Source organism: Thunnus albacares, chromosome 8 (genome assembly GCF_914725855.1).
Source record: "Thunnus albacares chromosome 8, fThuAlb1.1, whole genome shotgun sequence".
NCBI lineage: Eukaryota > Metazoa > Chordata > Actinopteri > Scombriformes > Scombridae > Thunnus > Thunnus albacares.
In genome coordinates this window covers 20,790,759-20,810,967 of record NC_058113.1, presented here as the reverse complement: position 1 = coordinate 20,810,967, position 20,209 = coordinate 20,790,759, and the positions used below count along the sequence as shown (strand labels likewise).

At 41.7% G+C, this 20,209-nt stretch overlaps 1 protein-coding gene across 1 annotated transcript in view; it reads right to left on the bottom strand.

Moving 5' to 3' along the window:
• Positions 1-18,269, bottom strand: part of ephb6 (eph receptor B6) — a 40,748-nt gene extending 22,479 nt beyond the window's left edge. The window contains exons 1-3 of the mRNA XM_044360079.1: positions 18,164-18,269; positions 9,297-9,361; positions 2,961-3,233 (exon numbers count right to left, since the gene is read on the bottom strand). Coding sequence (XP_044216014.1) covers positions 2,961-3,233; positions 9,297-9,361; positions 18,164-18,269 — 444 coding nt within the window. The remainder of the gene's footprint in view (positions 1-2,960; positions 3,234-9,296; positions 9,362-18,163) is intronic.
• Between the last annotated feature and the right edge of the window lie 1,940 nt (positions 18,270-20,209).

Genomic DNA, 20,209 nt, shown 5'->3' with positions numbered 1-20,209 from the left:
AAAACACAGTGGAATAAATCCCAAGAAGATAACAGAAATATGTGGAAAATGACAAGGTGAAAGATAAGTTCAGAGATGTGATGAATTTTTTTCAGTCATCAGTTTAGTGAGAAGAGCAAACGCTGACTTAGATCTACGCAGATCCCAGTAGGGGTTCGTGCTCAAGTCCCCATTAAGACTTTCAGCGCTGCAGTGCTTCCTGCTCTTCTGTGACTCTCCTCTGATTCCTCATCAGGCTTTGATTTGCATTTTTAAAAAGCATCTCACTTCCCTAAGGAGAAATGCATTCATCTATACAAATAGCCTACTGCATCTCTCCCACCGTGACTGCGACTGCACATTTAGCTCATTCAGATTCAGTAGTTCAAAATGTCCCAGAGAGAAATAAATTTAAACTTAATGCATAAATAAGCTAGAAGAGTGCACTTAGTTGAGTGCAGGTCTCCACAAGGTATGTCTGGGGGCATGTATAGTCTCAGTTTTCTTTAAGATGCAGAGAATAGTGTCATGGTGTTGTAACCAAGCGTCCTCCTGGGTTCGCCAAACTGTATAAACTTAATAAGGTAACAATAAATAAGATGATAAGTCCAATCTTCTCAACGTTAACATTGTTATTTATTTAGAACCCCCCACCTTCCTCTCCTCTCCCAAACAAAGAAAAGTTGAATCTCGCTCAATTGACCCTCCCAGCTCCCTTACAGTCAAGATTGCGGTGAAGCTAACAAAAAACAAAAAATGGGGATTTATCATCTTATATTGTGCCTTACTTTAGTGGATCACAACATATCGGGTATGGAATTAATCTGAAGATGCTCCACTTCAAGATGAGACCAAACTTTTCTATGAATGTCAGTTTTTGAGTCATGACAAAGGCCAAAATGCGGCCTGCAACATACTTGTTTTTAGCCTAGCCGATTGCCGGAAATGCCTTTTTCTGCAGTTGTTGATCACTTGCAGCATGGATGTATTATAAGAGCTCTTATAACACATCAATGACTTACGGCCTCTACCAGCCAGTTAAGAGGAGTGAGGAGTTAGCAGTCAATGGCGATATATAAAACACCTTATAAAATAGTTTTTTCAACAAATGTGAGTCACTGCAACCACAACAGGCCCTTGAGCATACAGTCATAAATGTGCACAAATATATAAGGCAGATGGGTCCAGTAGTATGCGAGATTAGCTGTGGACAGATACACGCACAGACACATGCACACACACACACAAGAACACACACGAACAAATGCATGATCTCTCCCAGACTTAAGCTTGGCGGATATAACAAACATGACATGACAAAGACATGACATGAGGTTTACTGTAGAGAATTTCCTGCAATCAGTGTGAAATGGTTAGTGTCGTTTATTTTATGCCTTAAAGATGTAATTAGTGGAGCTGAAATGACATTTTTAGTCCATGGTAGCACATTTTTGCATTTTGTAAACCGTTGCCCTTGACATGTGCTTCACATCAGTGTGGTCTGAGGAGGCCGTCAATCTCAAGAGCTTTTCGTGGCAAGCACAACAATAATCAGGGTGATTATACCACTACTTCGAGTCATGGGATGATGAGAGGTCATGCTGTTCTGGTGTAACATTAGCGTAACAACAATGAAAGTTGCATTTTACTGTGCTTAATGATTGTGTCTGGAGGTTCTTTACCTCAAACAGTGACAAAAAACAGCTGGAAAATAAACAGAGGAATGAATCCCTCGTTAATTCAGTTGTGATCAGATGCACCTTAATCAGAGAATCTAAATTGCTTTACATTTTCCATTTGATTTAATCTGTTTTTTTGCCCTTCACATATGTCAGTGAAGATACTTAGACAGCTTCCACAAACAAATGAGTAATCTGACTGTGGTTTAGGAAGTCACTGCACCTGAGTATGTTTGGATTATCATGCGTGGATTGGGTGGATTAGTTACAACTGTTTGTAAATCCATGTTTAAAGTCCTGTATGTTCTTGCCACTAGCCAGTTGCAAAGTAGCTTGTGATTTACTAAATTTGGTTGCACCAGTAAATCTTAGCCAAAGCACTCAACTGTGTGTGTGTGACAAGTAAGTAAGTCGCTGTAGCATCACAAGCTGTATCTTAACTGCCAAAAATAACAGTTTTAGGTGGGTCAAATAATATATTAAACTTAACTGCCAGTCCTTTGTAAATGTAGGTATTACTTTGTGTTATTTATCTATGCATACATGGAATAATATGTGTTTCAGAATTAGCAGCTAGTAATATTCACCCAGTTTATAATGAGTGGGAAATATTTTCTGATTATGCTAACGTAAAACAAAGCCTTTGAGTCTATTAGTCTGCCTTTATAAAAATAATGTTTGATTTTTTAAGGTATATTTTGTTATTTTTTGTCAAATGTAATTTAAAGCCTTTCCAGTTTCCCATGTGTCAGGTCAGATGTGTTAACGATATTTCAAATAATCTCTTTTACAGTACCCTTTAATCTACCACTAAAGCTAAATGGGACATCTATTAGTTTGTGCAACTAACTAGCCACTATAGACTCCTGGACCACCGAGACCCTGGATGCCCCATGTTCACCAATAGATATTTAGATGACAATTTCCCCCTCTCACTGTGTCACACATTGAGCTGTTTTTAGTCCCCCTGTCGTTTTTAGTCCCCCTGTCTGGTAGGGCTGAACATGACTGATGAAGCAAATAGCTGCCTGGAAATGAGAGTCTGTTACTGCAACATTGTGGATTCAAACTATGCGCTGAAAGCTGGAAAATGTCTCATTTGTGCCAGTCAGAGGAAACATGTGAGGCTAATAAGATCTTTGGCAGAACCTTTTCTGCCACATCACATGGTCCAAGGATCAATTAAGTTTTCATTATGTTAACCTATTAAAATAAAATGCTCCTTTGTGGCACTTAAAGTGAAATAATAATTACCACAAATACAAAAATATGGTTGATTACAATCCTGTTCTTCTGCCTCACCTCAGCTGCCCAAGTCCTCTCCAGTTCCCTCTGACTGTCAGCCTGTTTGTAGTACAGGGTGAGTGTCTCTCGGCAGGTGGGCGATGGTGACCGCAGGCTGGCACAGTCACGCACCGAGAAACGCAACGTGACAAACACCCGTGGAGCAGAGTGGCGGTACAGGAAGGGTGTAGCCAGCCAGTTGTCTTGTTGTCGGGGATTTTGGTTGACATTACAGACCTCAAAGGTTCGTATGAGCTTCCCTCGGTCATCCAGGACACTGACCTCATCCCACTGAGAGAGACAGAAACAATATTATGAGCTTGTGTAAACTCAGATATATGATCATAAACAAAGAGCACTAAAGTCAGCCTGCGTAAACGATTAAAAACCTGATATGTTTAGGGTTTTTCCACAGTTATAAATCTTCCCTTATATCTTACAGGATGGTTTACATGTTACAAGGTAAATATTGAGGATATTGCCGGTGTTGCTGACATTTGGGTCCTGTCCTTAACCAACATCACACACTGTTGTTTGACATCGTCATCCTCAGGGAGATCCATAATAGTTTGTTCTGATATAACATACACTGGTATTGAATCTTTATTGTCCTCACTGCTGTAGGTCATCTCTATGTCCTAGTACTCCAATAGACTTTCCATTGTTTGAAAAGGGAATCAATGATTATAAAACCAGTAAACCACTTTTGCCTTTCAATCAGAGCATGGCACATTTCAAATGTTGCAAAACTACTATGATCAACATATAATTAATTTCTGCCACAAAAAAAAGCACATTTACATTTTTTCATATAGTGACATCCCACCATGTTGCTTTTATGCGTCCAGGTTTTGAGAAATCTCGCTCAGAGATTTTTGCCACCATCTTATCACAGTGGAGGTGAGTGAAATGTACCTGGTGTTGCTCAAAGCATTTAATCTAAAGAAACAAAAAGTCAACATGTCTTTTCAGAAACCATTTCCTGATTATGCTGAATAATTCACAGAACACAGTGTCAGATGTTTTCAAAGGAACTATTTCTTCAGTAGAAAGTAGTTCCAAAGAAACATGTTCACGGTGAGGCAGGTGTATTATCCAGAACAAGGGCACTGATTCTGAAAAGACACGTTGATGTTGAACATCTTTAATGTTATTTTTCAATGCTTTGAGCACCACAAACAAATTTCTATTCACCTCCATCACACTGGGGTGGATGCAAAAAATTTAAAATCATAGGCAAATAAAAACAAAACTATTGTAGCTGCAGGGACAGAGAGAGAGAGCATGTTTCTTTCTGGTAATTCGGGAAATGTTCAAACAGCAAAACAAACCTAAACTAAAAGATAATGCTGTCATTTTGCAATTGACTATGTTATAGTGGTATAATGTTCTAGGATAAAAACGTGTGCTTTGCTTTTCTCTTACACTGCTTTGGCATTTGCATGTGCACCATTGTTCTCATGCGACGGGTGGCGGACACTTGTGTGTCTGACTTGTGGCAGCTGTTGTGTAACAAGATGAGCAGATTTTGTCATATTTTAGAAAAGCTTAATTCTTGCGCTGATGGATTTGAGTTAAAGATGTGAGTGGTTGGAGAAAGCTGAGCAGCACAGAGACACGGCTCTGAATGAGAGTCTGTCAGATGAGTCAAAATGTAAATGTAGGCTCAGGGTTTAGTTTCACCAATTATACAGTACGGTGCCTCCAAGGATGAAAAGGCTCAGCTTGCCTGTGTAGCCCTGAGTGACAAGCAAGGCCTTTTCTGTTGTAACACAGAGGAATTATGTATTAGGCCTCATCATCATTATTCTCCCTGCAACAATGGCTAAAGGACAAAAGGTCTTGACACCCTATCAGGGTGCATTTGGTTTGTGTTTCTGTATTTGTGCATGATCTCTGCATGCACACGTCTCTTTCTCTGTGTGGTTCTGACAGCCAGTATGAACAAAAAAATCTTTGTACCCTCACACATGAGAGAGTGCATTCATATTCGGTCCAATTGGAATAATGATAATATCAGGGAACAGATAGAAAGAGTCTGAGGCGCTGTCAGTCTAATGGAGTGAAAGGACAGTTTCTCTCACCCAGGGCGTGATTCACCCTCTGTCAGACATGGGAACGAGGGAATCGGATGGAGGGGACAACAGAGAACACATGGTGGGGTGGAGTGATGCAGTTGGAGAGAGGGCAGTGAGAGAAGTGGGAAAATAGTAAACAGAGAGAGAGAGAGAGTGTGTTTTTGTGTGACAAAGTGAGGCGACTTCAGTAAAAGCCCAACCATGTGGCCAGGTAGAGACTTTCAGGTACACAGAGTAGCCGCTGGTATCCGTGTGTGGCATTGCGTGCAGTTTGTCTCTGTACCTTTGTGAAAAAACATAGCTTTCATTTGTTTTCTGACCTTAAACCCCCTCCACCTCAACCTCCCCTCCTGCTCCTGCTCCCTTTCCCTATTTCTCCTTGTCTCATATTCTCCCTCCCTCCATGAAGAAAAGAGAAAAAAAAAAACGGGGCAGATTGGGGAGGAGGGGTGGATGAAGCGTTGGAAAGAAGAAAAAAAATAGGGACGACTCATCTTTGTGATTTAATTTGAACCGAAATGCCAGAGAGCCACGCAATCTCTCTAGTGACAGGGAGGGGCAGGGCCTCGGACACACACACACACACACATAGAAGCAAGGCAGAGCGAGGGAAGCACATATACTCCAAGACATATGCATGTGCAGACACACAAAGCAAACACACAATGGAAGAGAAGAGAGTGAAAACAAGGAGGAAAAAAGCAAAAGACTACATTGTAAAGAGCGGAGAGTCTCTGCAGGTTTGACACTGAAGGAATTGAGAGGAAGAGTGGAGATTGAGTTGGGGGATAAAAGGGAGACTATGAGACAGAGACCCAGTGGCTCTGGGACTGTGAAGGGCAAAGGGAGAAAAGATTAAAAGAAGGAGAGAGAGGCAGAGACAAAGGGGGGGGGGGGGGGTTGAGGGGGGACCTTGTCGGTACATTAAAAGAACGGAAAGACTGCAAGAAAAAGCAGGAGAGCACAGTATTGATAGAGAAAAGAATATCCACAGACCCTCGAGCAAAAGAAAAGATGGGATGTGAGGAGAAAAGTGAGGAAACAGTTAAAAAAAGAACACACACACATACAAACACACACACACACACACACACACACAAAACCTCCCGCTTTCTCTCCCCCTCTCTTGGTCTGTCTTTTTACTTCTCTCAGCTTGATGCCCCAGGTCAAATAACCATATCTCCATCTCAGAAGCACTTCTCATCTAGGGACCACAAAGAAAAAAAACTCATGCAAATGCTTGACTTGCTCACACACACACAAACACACACACACACACACACACACACACACACACACAGAAATGGATGGCCTCCTATTAGCAGCTGTCATCATGGTTCACAAATTCCTAACACACATGAGGCCCTAGTTAATCAAACATCATGTACAATTATGCTCCGACACTGGAGGCCAGACTGGGGTGATAATGACAGCGCATAAAGCTAAAGTTAAGTGTAAGGTGAGATAAAAGGCTCGATGTGAGTGTGTATGCTTGCCAGATGTTGGTTAAAGACTACTGTGTTTCCATTTGGTCCTTTCTGGTCTGCCAGCATGTCAAATTGTGGTGGTAGATGGTCGCCAAAAGTGGCATGCATGAAAGAAGGGTGAAGCTAGCTATGACTTGTTTTCATTTCATGCGTAGTTTGATATTCTAAATATATATATATATCAGATGTTTTGCACATATTGTCCATGTATGGATAGAGCCTTAGAATAATATTGTTCTGCGCTGGTACAGCAATTGGTGTAGGAATTTCCTGCACAGTAACAAGTATGTTCGTTGTCCCGCACTTTCTCAAATGCCGTTGGACTGATTATTTCAAGGATGACAACAATGAAGACAATGTATGTGTGTAATTATGAGCCATTTTTGAACTGAGTCACAATCACTTACAGATGAATGAATTTAACTGACCCAGGAGTTGACCCTCACACAGTCACGCAAGCACAACCCCCCCCCCCCCCCCCCCCTCCCAACACACACACACACACACACACACATATTTACACAGCTCAAGGCAATGTGACAAACCTTAAATAAAAAGCAGCTCAAGAATGGGAGATCTATGGTTCAATCACTGCAATCTCATCATGGATGAAGTCACACAGTAGAGACCAATAGACAAAAAAAGCTCCAGGGGGTATTTAAGCCCTCAAGGAGGTCTTAAAGGCAAAGTGAGACCTTATTGATTTGGTGTGTGGCACCTGCCAGAAGATCCACTGATCAATCAATGCCAATTTGCAAGATAATACCCCTGACCTGAAACCTACAGCTAAACATAAGAATTCATAATCTCATAACAAAGCAAGCATCAATCTGTAACTTATGTAACACTGTCATCATCTGAAGCAAGAATTGCAGAATTATCCTTCAAGGTATTTGGGAAGCCTATTTTTATTTGAATCATTGCAATCTTTGAGCAAAGTGGATTCTGAAGGGCTCATGCTTTATTTTGATGTGTGAAAGTGTGAACATGGTGAGAAATGAATTGTTTCATTTGTACTGGCTCTGAGTTAAACAGACTTTAAATGTCCGAGCAAGTGTGAGCTAACAAGCTGATCAACATATCTACAGAGATGAATATAGAAGTTTCCTGGCACTGTAAATGTCTTTGTGTGTTTTCACGACAATCACCAAGCACACAGATTTAAAGATTTCATAAAAATAAATATTTTGTGTTTAGGTTATTTACTTTATGAATGATTGCAAACTCAGAGGAAAACAGTCCAATAGTGTACATGTATTTAAATTGTCATACAAATGACATAGAGGACCTTTGCCATTCTAATCTTATATCTTATATCATATAAGACTTCACCATAAGCCTGATAATGTAACCAAATATCTAAAGACAACAACCAGTAACTTAAAGCAAAGGTTTACATTTTTCAAGTCTGTCTTAAAACAACACTGACCTGCTGTATGTACATTAAAACAGTTTTTGGTTGCAATTAAAAAATACATTTTAAAGTTTATCTGAGGCTGTAATGAGGCTTCAGCAGTCTGAGTGTGATGAATGAAGTCGGCAGCTCCTAAATCTTCTTAGTTTGAAATTCCTCCTTTTGTTTCCTAGCTGAGCTGCAGTGCAGGGATATTAAAACAAAGAGGGAATTTTGTGCTATAAAGACTTTGGAAGAAACCCACTTTTTTGTCTTTATATAAGCTTCTGCTGAACCTTATTAAATGTTTTTAAATTATTTTTTACATATGACTATAGATTTTCTCCCCCTTCACTTACATTGGAATCATGTAAGTAAAGAACAGAGACAATTACAGGGAACAAAAACTGTTTCAATGTACATAATTGGCATGTGAATATTAAAGGACAGGTTCACAATTTTTCAAGTCTGTCTTAAAGCAACAGTCAGGTGCCCAAATGAACATTGGAACAGGTTTTGCTCACTGTAATCATTCCTCCTGTTCATACTGGCCATTAGAAGGTCCATTTATAATGCACATTCAATGTAAGTGATAGAGGACGAAATCCACAGTCCTGGTTTTAAACAAAAATATATCTAGATGTTTGTCCGAAACTAATATGAGGCTTCAGCCATCTGAGTTAGTCAAATAAAGTGAATATCTTCCACAGTTACAGTCTTTTTAGTAAGAAATTCACTCTGTGTCTCAACTGACTGTTTTCCTGTTCAGCTGCAGTGTAACAAAAAGAGAGAGTTTGGCACTAAGACTGTAGCTCTAACAGATATTGACTTGATTTGACTAAATTGGAAGGCTGAAGCTTCATATTAGCTTCAAATAAACTTTTAAATACATTTTTGTACAGAAACAGGACTGTAGATTTTTTCCCCCATCACTTACACTGAAAGTGTATTATGAAGGTATCTTCTAATGGACAGTATGACCAGGAGGATTATGGCAAGAAAAACATATGTCAGTGTTCATTAGGACACCTGACTATTGTTTTAGGACAGACTTGAAAAAGTGTGAACCTGTCCTTAAAGACAGACTTTTGAAGATGTTTTAAAAACGCCAACCTATCCTTTAATGCCTAAACTTTACCATCAGTAACCTAACAGGACTATTTAGCTATAAAAATGTGTAACGTATTGTGCATTATTACAACATATTGCCACTTTTTTCCATGACTATTAGAGATAAACCACATAGCCCAACAAACAAAGTGATTATAACCTTGCTCTCACAACATGATCATGAATAAACATGTGTGCAACACATTTTTATTGGTCTCCCAACAGCGTTGCTTTGATGCTCCAACAGCTGGAAAGCACACTGACAGTCAGCTCGCTACTTGCTTACCCCTGTGTCTGGATAGGTGGTCCAGCCCAGCTCTGAGGTAGACTCTGTTGTGTCCAGCAGCATCACTGACGGGAAAGGAAGCAGAGACAAAGACAAGTTTATCAACAAAATACAACTTATATCTGCTCAACAGTTTGCACATGAAACAGAGAAGGTGCAATAAAAGAAAAGTGACTGTGAAACCAAATTTGAGAGATATTCTGAGATTATGAGATATTCTTTCAAGGCTTGAAAACCTCAGTGTGATTTTGTGACGCCATTAAGAGCTAAAACATGGATCGGCTCCAATAATACTGAAGCTGAGATGAACTTTGTGAAGTAATATTTTTTTCAGGGGGATACTTCTACAATCAGACTTTTCCTTTTGTCACCAGAAGTAGTGGGAAGTTGATCTACTGTCTGTGTAGAACACGTCCAGGACTCATCCACATTTCTCTTTGATTGTCTTCCCCATGCAATACAATCAGGGAGGACTCCTGCTGTGTGCATCTGTCAAAGCTAATAACCAATTCTGAGTGATGATGCACTTTAGCACGATGTTCTGGTGTTTAAAAAATTAAACTGATTGACCTGATGGAGCACCGTGATTAAAGGTCACATTTTCCAACTTTAAAAGGCCATAACAGTTACTGTCACATTTTGTTGAAACTTCGCAAGTTGATGCTTCTTGTAGTTCAGCTCCAAAGAGAACCGTCATCGTTTCAGTGAGGGACGGTATGTTCAGTGTTGGTTTCCCTTTTGTTTCTGGTTTTAACAGACATTTACTCATTTTCTCTGATCTAGAATGAAAAGCACGAGAATAGCGTATGACTTTTATGTTGGAGTGTATTCTCCCATAATTTGCTTTTAGGTTTAAGTGCTTTAAAAAGCATGCTGGCAAAGAAATCACACACACACACACACAAAGTGACTTTAAAGCTGAGTGCTGCGTGCTGACACATGGCAGCTTCCCACACAAAACTGAAGCCCTTGAATTTTCCATTAGTATTCCAAAACCGTGGTGGCTGCCGTTCCTTCAGTCTGGCACCCATCCTTCACTCATTTCTGTTGAGGAGCAGGCGATTGAACGCGGGCCAAAGTTTGTCGTGCGCACAGAGGTAGTAGCAACGTCAGACTTCAGGTTCGGATGCTCGCACAGATGCAGAGTTAATGGAGAAAAAAACTCACTGCCAGATTTCATCAAGCACAACACTAATCACCTAAAGGGCTGCAGTCTAACACACAAGCACACAAGTTGGCACTGTGGAAGAGCCATCCTCCGCTGTTTGCAAATAAAGAAATTTTTTCTCATTGTTGTCATACAATTTTTATGCTTTCACTGTCACACAATCGTTCACCAGATAAAAGGAGGCTCTCTTTCTCCTTCTCTCTGACAACCACACAAAGAGCTACGTAATCATCACAGACACAGGATGAGTTTTCAAAAGCAGCCTCATCTCACCAAAACACCACTGAGTGTACCGGCTTGTGCATACACTAATAGACACAATCCCTCTGACTCTCTTCTCTTTAATAACTCAAACAAATAATAAGAAACTGATATCATTTGTGGCTTATGACATGAATCACCTCCACCTCTCTGTTCTCTGACAACGGTGTAAACAGATTTTTTTTTTTTTTAAGGATTATACTCACAGATGGAGGCCCTGCAAATCTGTCCTCCAATCCTTCATTTTCCCTCCTCTTTTTTCTCTCTCTTACAACCCCCCCCTCCCTCACTCATGTCTGTCTATCTTTTTTTTCACCCACTTGCATGTCTTTATGTCAATCTTACTAAATTCACACATTTTCCATGGAAGTCCTCCAGGATTTGGAGTGATATATGAATTGTATCAAGAAAAGAATACAAATGGACCATGACAGCTAAGGATTATACGCAGCCACAGGCATCAGAATAAATAGTTTTTAGTGCGGCGTATGTCTGGACAGCTTGGCGACTGGAATCACAGAGCCGATCAGGATAAAATCAGCCACAGGGAGAAGACTAAATCCACCAGGCCAGGATGTCTAAGGTCTTTCATAAGAATGACAATCTCCATTAGTGACACACCTTTCCAGCCTTGTTTAAGAAAGTGACTGAAGCTGGATGCATACTGTACTTCCACATCATAGCATTCATGGGAACTGCCTATTGATTAGTTTCCCAAGCTCCGTGTCTCTTGTCAAGAATCATCCTTCATTGTGTATATAAAATAATAAAGAGTCATTACATGTATAAACATGTCATGCATGAAACGCACGCACTTACATATCATATATTCTGACCTCATTAAGCGCCATTCTATTTATATCAGATATAAAAAAAATGCACACGCACACACACAAATGCTGCAAATATGTCATTCCATATTCAATTAACTCTCTGCTTCAGGGTAAAGTCATGCATAAGTAACATATAGCAAACTATTTTGACATTAATATTTATGCATCTACTATTTAGCTTCTTGTTGTGGGGGCCTGGGGGACCACAGGTCCTCACATCGCCTCTACTCTTTCTGGGACAAACCTGTACATGAGGATTACATGGAGGGGTGTTCAAAGAGCTTCATGCATGTCTCATTGCGTGACATTAGCATGCTGAATAATTCACCACGACATCCTCAGTTAAGCATTGAGTGCCGTGTTACACACACCTTTCAAGGATTAGTTCGAGCTGAAGCATGATGACCGGGTCTGGTGTGTGTGTGTGTGTGTGTGTGTGTGTGTGTGCGAGACAAATTTGAACAAAAGAGAGGGACATTTACTGGCAGGTCCACTTGGCAGTAAAAGCCCCTTTATTTAACTCTCAGACAACCCCTCCATATGCACAGAGCGCTACAGCATCTCTGTCATTGGTCCATCTGACGGCAGAAACACTCAAAGTTTGTCCCTGACAGTTTTGAGAAGTGCTGAGTCTGCAATCTGGACCTGAGTGGTGCATTAATGCACGCTGCTGGCCGGTCTCTCACGTCTTCCTGCTCCACTCTGTTTCTTTTACTCACTCTACTTGATACCTTTCCTCCCTTTTCCACCTCCATCTTGTCCCTTGTCTCTCTCACCCTCCCCATCCCGTGTGTATTATTCATCTAAAAAGTGACAGCAGGGTAGGCATGCCCTGTACGTTAAATAAGGAGACCCACGCTGCTCTATTATTGATGCCAGGTCCTCTGTTTGTTTGGGAAGAGCTGTGATACTCAGAGAGAGAGAAAAGGGGAGACAATAGAATTAAAAAAAAAGCAGGATTATAAAACAGGGATGAGAGGAGGATGATAGGAGTGTGTTTATGCATATGAATGTGCTTCTTTCATTCTTTCACCCTCTCTTTTTGTCTGTGGTGTGGGTGTAAATGCTCTTTCCTGTTTTGCGGAGGTGACCTGCATTAGTTCATGACTGTCCCCTTTGCCACTGGAGTGTTCACTTCAGCTGAGTGACCCTCTCTCCGCTCTCTCCATCCATTCCTCTTTGCCCAACACTTTTCCTCTCTGTGTGGCCATGCATGCACCGACACTCTCCAGCGCAAAGTGTAGTGCTGTACTTCATGTCACGCCTCTTTGAAGGCACATGTATGCTACTTTGCCACACTACTTTACCCCCACCCCGACACTCAGCAAAGAATTTTGGTGTTAATATTAACATAGGCTTGAGGGGTAGGATTGTGTTAGTGTGTAATATGCCTTAACACCATCCAGGCGTAACAAAGGAAACGTACCCGTAAAGAGTCACAGAGCTCACAGGTAACGGGAAGTCACACAAATACACACACACACACACGCAAACACACATTTTCAAAAAAAAATTCCCACAGTGCCTGCAAGCATTCTCAGCAGCGGTCGGGTCATGTTTTGTCTTTTGTCCACTCATCCACCCATCTCCACCCATCCTTTATATGATCCAGATGCTCCCACCCACAAACAGGCAGTCAAGGACAAGGCCTACACCAAACCATCATTACAAACAACCACAGGGAGAGAGTGATACGCCAAGACACAGAGGCAGCAGGAGCAGTGAGGAAGGAGGGGGATTAACGCGATTCCAGAAATAAGCATGCACATGTCAAAGGGAGTTATCAAAAATTCTCTGGCGGTTAAGCTGAATGAAAGTGGAGCTACAGCAAACAGTACTTAAACCAGGTTAGATGACAGAGCGACGCCCTCAGTGAATTGCTGAACAGGCAGCAACAGGAACAGGTAACAGGACATTGCTCATCCCACAAAAATTTGCTCTGCCTTGATGACAAGATATTTACAAAAGTAAGACTGATTAGGTTAACTAACTTAAGGAACAGTTTGAACTTTTTGGAAATAGGCTAATTCAATAGGCTAATTTCTTGCTGAGATTTAGACAAGAAGATTGATACCACTGTCATGTCTGTGCACTAAATATGAGGCTACATCCAGCAGCTGTTAGCTTAGCTTAGCATAAAGACAGGAAACTGCTGGCTTGGCTATGTCTGAAGTGAACAAAAACAACTAACCAACACCTATAAAGCTCACTAATGTTATATTTTTTGTTGCTTGTTTTATCCATATAAAAACCAAAGTCTCCTTTACACTTTAGTTTATTATATGAATTAAAGAAACAAGATGAAATGTGTTAATTAGTGAGCCTAACTGTGTGAGAACTGTGTGTTCAGACAGAACGCAGAACAAATTTTAGAGACAGATCGATGGAAAGATGCAAGTAGATGTGAATTTGCCCGAGGTGGCGTGAAATTGAAAATGTTTCAACTTGAGCAAAAACATGTTATGAATCTGCTTCATAAACATACAGAGACGATAAAGGAAAGGAGAGAAGCTGGAAATAACAGAAAAAACCAGAGTTTCTGGGTTCAGCCAGAGGCTGAACTGAACACAAACACACTCACACAGACACAGTCGGTGTGTTTGTTACTAGCTAGCTTACAGCTAATGTGCAGTTGGTATTTTGGCTGTTTGGGGTGAATAAATACAAACAGTCCAGCGTTCAAACTCACACAAATGACACATGGCAAAAAATTTGCTTCACTTTCTGTCTGTACACAACTTTAGAGGTGCTGGTAGGTTGATTTTTATTTAGCTGTTTCCAGTCTTTGTGCTAAACTAGGCTCACTGTCACCTGGCTTTAGCTTCATATACTGTATCTCACAGAGAGAGTGGTATCAATCTTCTCATCAAACTCTCAGCAACAAAGAATAACCGTATTTCCTAAAATGTCAAACCGTTATTTTAGCCTGTTCCGGTATTCCTCTACCTCAGTCTCCTCTCCCTCAGAGAACACATGATTTCAAAACTAAAAACCAGATTACAAACCTTTGGTTGTTGGCCTAGACAGGCTTGGATTTGGCAAGAATCTAAATCATAAAAGAATTTAATAAGGCCCAATAAACGCTGTGGAAAATCTTCTGGGAAAATACTCATCGATGGTGCTACTGCAGTGAACTAGTTCACTGGAGGGAAATAGGCCTAATATGTGCATAGTGGACATGAAGTATCAAAACCTATGAGCAAAATACAAAAGTTGCCCCCAAACAGAGAAATCTAGACTCCCTCTTAAAGCCAAAGCCAGAACCTGCTACAAACATATTTTCATCACCATCTCCTCCCTTAACAGAAACTAAGAAGAAGGAATGTAAATTTGAGAAGGGCTCAGTAATCTTATTGTATCATTTCTGAATAGCGACGCCTTCAACAATCAAACTTAGCCCTCGCTCCGTTTGGCTGAATCCAACACACAAACTGCCAAGTGCGGCTTTAATGTGAAATTCAAAACTGTAAACTACATTCCAGTGTCACAGAAGTCCATACCACGCGTTCATCTTTCAGTTACATTTTGGCTCTAACTGCTTGCCTGTCCACACGCACAGGCGTATTATCTCTGACGCTATCTGCTTCGACACTGACTGACTCAAAGCAGAGAGTCTTGGCTCGCAGCCCCCCGAGGGCTCCAACCTCCTATATCACAAATGGCAGATGTGTGATTCATTTGAGAAAAAAGCAGCCTAATGTCATTACAGCGCTCTCTCAGCTCACGCTAGCAAATAGAAATGTTATTTTGCTACTCAAAATGAAATGCAAAAACACTGCTAAAAATAAAAGCCTGGTCACACTCTAATGTTGCAGTGTCGATGATGGGGGTGCTGCATCCTTCACTTCCCACCAGCATATGATTTCTCTTTTTCTGCGGCCCGCTGCACATGCAGGCCGGAGGGACGGCAGCAGGAAGCTTTGCAGGGGCTGTTAGTGGCATCCGTCCTGCTGCACTCCCACTGTGACAAGCATGCCATTTATTTTCTTATCACACTTTCTCCAATTTATCTTGTCCTGAAAAGGCGGCTTATTCCACCCTGAAAAAGGATGGTAATCTGCCAAATTAATACCCAATTAAAGCCAGAAACAACTGACGGCAGGAAAGATGGCCTAGATGACCTTAAAGTGAGAATGTCAACATGGCTCGAAGTTGTTACCACCTTTTTTCCTGTTAATGCACAGATAACACAAGCAAATCTTTTCAGATATTTGTATTTTTGCACAGAAAAACATTTTAAACAGTTGTGTTACTCAGAGCCATTTTGGTTTACAGCCTGTTGTTCCATCAAAACTAGAAGCGACTGCCTTCCCGGGGTATGACTTTAAGTTTCACTAATGATAAAAGGTTAATTTCTGGATATGCATAGCTCAGTGAGCATCACTGCAGCTCCACTCATCCATGCCGGAGAAGTGCTGCAGGGGCATCAGGTGTACCTCCTGTGCAGGCCTCCCCTTCTCTTCAGTGCGGTGTGTTAATCCAATGTGAACACGCAATCCTCGACATAGATCCAACCATTTAGAGGCCGGCCATGTGGCTTCACATCAACACCTCACATCAACAATGCATGTGGGCGTACATACCGGCACTTACACAAGCAGCATGTGAAAGTGATAATTCAAAAGCCCTGTCACTCACACACTCTGTAGTTAGTCCGTATGCAAAAAAACAACCAACTAGCTCTTGTACTCATTCCTGCTACAAATCATTATGGTTTGTGTGTGTGAAAACAGACAAGAATAGGGGGAATACTTCCAAAGCAGCACATAGACAATAAACAATAGAAAGTCAGACAGTGATCATATCACTTAACCATAGCCAGTCAGTCCAGACAGACACATCATTTGCTGCAATCAAAGCCGAGGCAGACGCCAAATCCTCCCTTCGTGACATAACTGGATGTTTCAGTTTATGTGGATTTATATGGACGTCCATGCTATTGGGTTAATACTGTATTATGTAGATCTCTATTTCAATTACACAAACAGAGTCAGTAGGCCAGTAACACCGTGCGGCCTCTCTCACTCTCTATCATTCTGTCTCATCTTTGTCCAGGCCATCTGTTACGAACGTAGCTCGAATCTGTGGCGTGAGGCTGACATATAAGTTACTTCGGTTATAGACCATTACTAACACATGCTGACACACACCTCACAGCAAACTAAAGCCAGCAGGAGATGAGTGCGAACAGGTGTGGTTCTTTCCGACATGCAGCCAGCTCCTTTGAAAGTAATTGCGTGCTGACTGCTGAACCCTCTCAAGTGTTGGGGACGGGATGTATGAGCAGGAGCTATATGTATACTGTAAGCAGACACATGCATGCACCTATAGGGATACACATTCTCACACATAGGCACAAATGCACACACACAAACACACACACATATCAGATCATGGTCACTTTTGGGGACATTACATAGACTTACATTCATTTCCTGGAGACTTACCCTAACCCTAAACATAACCACTGACCCAAAAATCCGCTTTTTCACAATTGGGGACATGGCTTTTGTCCCTAATTGGACAAGCCGTCCCCAATTAACTGGTCCTAAGTCTGGAATTTGTCCCCAAAAGTAGCCTATGACAGACCTCTCTCTCTCTCACACACACACACACACACACACACACACACACACACACACACACACACTCAGATACAATATAAAGGCAGTTTGAGTCATCAAGTTATCATTGAGATTTCCCAAGTCAGCCCTCTCTGAACTGACAGAACAAGTCATGGATGGAGTCTCACTTAACTACTAGCCTTTCCAGACAGTCTCCCTCTCTCTCCCTCTCTCTCTTTCTCTCTTTCTGTCTGACTGTCTCTCTCACTCACTCTTGTACTTTTAAAGACATATAATATTTCCATTTATATAGACAAAGCGTGGAGAGTTCAGAGCAGAGCGGAGCAGAGCAGAGCAGAGCAGAGGAGACACATCCGTTGAGGAGACTGTGGAGAAAGGGACACTGATTCTGGAAGGGGGGGAGGGCAGTGGAGATCATGAGTGGCACGGGGGGTGGGGGGGGGGGGGGGGGGATGAGGTTGGCCTGGGGGGTCGCCGAGTACACAGGCAAAGAGAAACGGGTTATGCAACTTATTATGCATTTGTGTCCTGCCTTATTTCCATATTCTTTTGTTTGAAGGAGCTTGATAGTCCCCGGCACGCACCTGGCACTTCCATGCCAACAAAGTCCTGTGTGATGTGCTGCCACAGTGACACACACAAGCATGTGCATGCATATGTACATGCACAAAAATACACAAACTAAAACACAGAGGATTGTGTGAACAAGGGGAAAGGTGGTAATTATTCAGGGGGGTCCCAAGCTGGAGGTGGCGCCCAAAAAATCCAGGATGAAGTAGACTTTATCGTGGTGCTTTGGCCTTATGTGCCAATGTTTCACACGTTGTCAGAATGCTCTGAATTCCCAGAGAGCCACATTCTTAGAGACTTATTACAGAAGCATACCAAGTGTCCATCCTGCACTTGTGGGCTCATTACAAGCACATGATGAGAGCGCTGTGTGAACTCTCCATTAACGCACACACACACATACAATCATGGATTAAATGTTAATAAATTCAAGTAAAAGTTACTTCTTACCTTCCTCAGCTGAATTAGGCTGGAAAAACAGACAGAGAGACAGAAAGACACTCCACATCTCCACTACAGAATGACACTGACAGAGAGAGAGGGAGGGAGAGAGCATGAAAGAGAGAGAAAGAGGGAGATAGAGTGAGTGTGTGTGACAGAGAGCGAGAGAGGGGGGTGAGAGAGGGGGTGGAGTCTGTTTGCTCCCTTTATCCGAGAGAGAGAGAGAGAGAGAGAGAGAGAGAGAGAGAGGGAGAAAGAGAGAGAGAGAGGATGGGGGGGTTGTGGATGGATGAATGAATGAGGGAAGGAGAAAAATATTTACAGAGCAAAACAGACAGTGGCACATACGAGACTGAACTGCCAACGGAGGAAGTAAACAAAACGCTGTTGTCAGAGAAACGGGGGAAGAGAACGGGATCAGGAAGAGTGAGAGTGGAGAGGAGAGTGGGAGAGAGTTTTTGTTTATTTGAGAGAAACAAAGAGAGAATCAACAAGAGACAGAGAAAAGAATTGGAGGTGGAAATTTTAATAAACAAGTTTGTCTGGTCTCTGAAACTACTGTCTAGACATGTCTAACGACGTCCGTTCCAGCCCTCTTCTAATACACAGATTTCTGCAAGGCCGCCTGGCAGACTGTGCCTCAAACTGTGGCATCCCTCACATGTCTGGACACACTGCTAACTTGCATTTTTCAAGCTGTGGCATGTGAGGGTGCCCGACTTTTTTCCCTTTTTTTCTGATCTCTCTCAGTTCTACCTTTTATGGAAAATGACTATTATTTAGACACATTTTTGGATGCCCTCCATCCTTCATGTGGCTTCTTCGTCACCCCCACACCCCATCCTCCCCCAACCCACTCGTGTCTCACTCCCCTCTGCCTCTCAGGCACATTCATCGCCTCACAGGATTGCTCATCCAGACAGTATCTAGACACGCACACACACACACACACACACACACACACAAGCAAGCACACCACACACTGGGCTGAACACTCCAACCCCCCCCCCCCCCTCCCTCGGCCCGTGCACGCCACTCGCTGGTCAGACTGCGATACTGCTGCTTGTTGATGGGCTTTCATGCCCCAGTTCACTGCAATGAGTAAGACTTGAGTAGACTCTTGCAGGGAGATGTTGCCTATTGGCTTGACACAGTTAGACGGCCCCATTCCCAGCCAGCCGGGGGCCCTTTACCCAAGGCTCTGTGCTCCGAGGGGCTGAGGTACAGAAGGTTAAGTGAGGGGGGAAATGGATCGTGGTGCTCCATTCATTAAGGAGGGATGTTAAACTTGTTCTGCATGAACTTATTCCTCGCTAATTTGGAAAAAAAACAAAACCCATCCGCATAAAAAAACATCAGACGATTAGTTGATAGTTCTATCATCAGAGAATTAAGAGGCTACTTCTGGTAATTAATCATTTAAGATTTTTTTAAGCCCCTTTTACCTAATGCTCAGCTCTTAGTCTGATACTTTTAAATGAGAGCATATCTTTTTTGTTATTTATTCTCTTTAACTGCATTGTTTTCTACTTCATACTGTCTGTCCTGCTGCTCTGTTGTTATTGTTGTTGTTGGCTAAAGTTCACTGGCTTCAGCTTATCAAATGTCAATATTTTGTGTTTTCTTCAATCTTCTATCATAGTAAATTGAATATCTTGGGATTTGGGACTGTTGGTGGGACAAAATGAGATTTTAAGATGTCATTGTGGGGTCTGGGAACTTGTGATGGGCATTTTTTGTTATTTTCTGACATTCTATAGTCAAAGTAACTAATCATTCAGTCTGGAAAATAATCCATACATTAAGTCATAAGGAAAATAAATTGCAGCCCTAATGTTTTTTAGTCTCCTTCTCCCCTAATAAATCAAATAAAATCAACAACCTCTAGAAATGCAACTCAACTAGGATTTGATTTCTGTCAAACGTGAGAACCACTACACTCATAAAACAACAGTAAAGACTTGTAATTTTAAGAGAATGTTTTCTTTAGGACGACAATGTTAAAGTAAATTTTGGAGGGATTCCCCCTTTTAGGTAAATATTCTCTTGAATCTC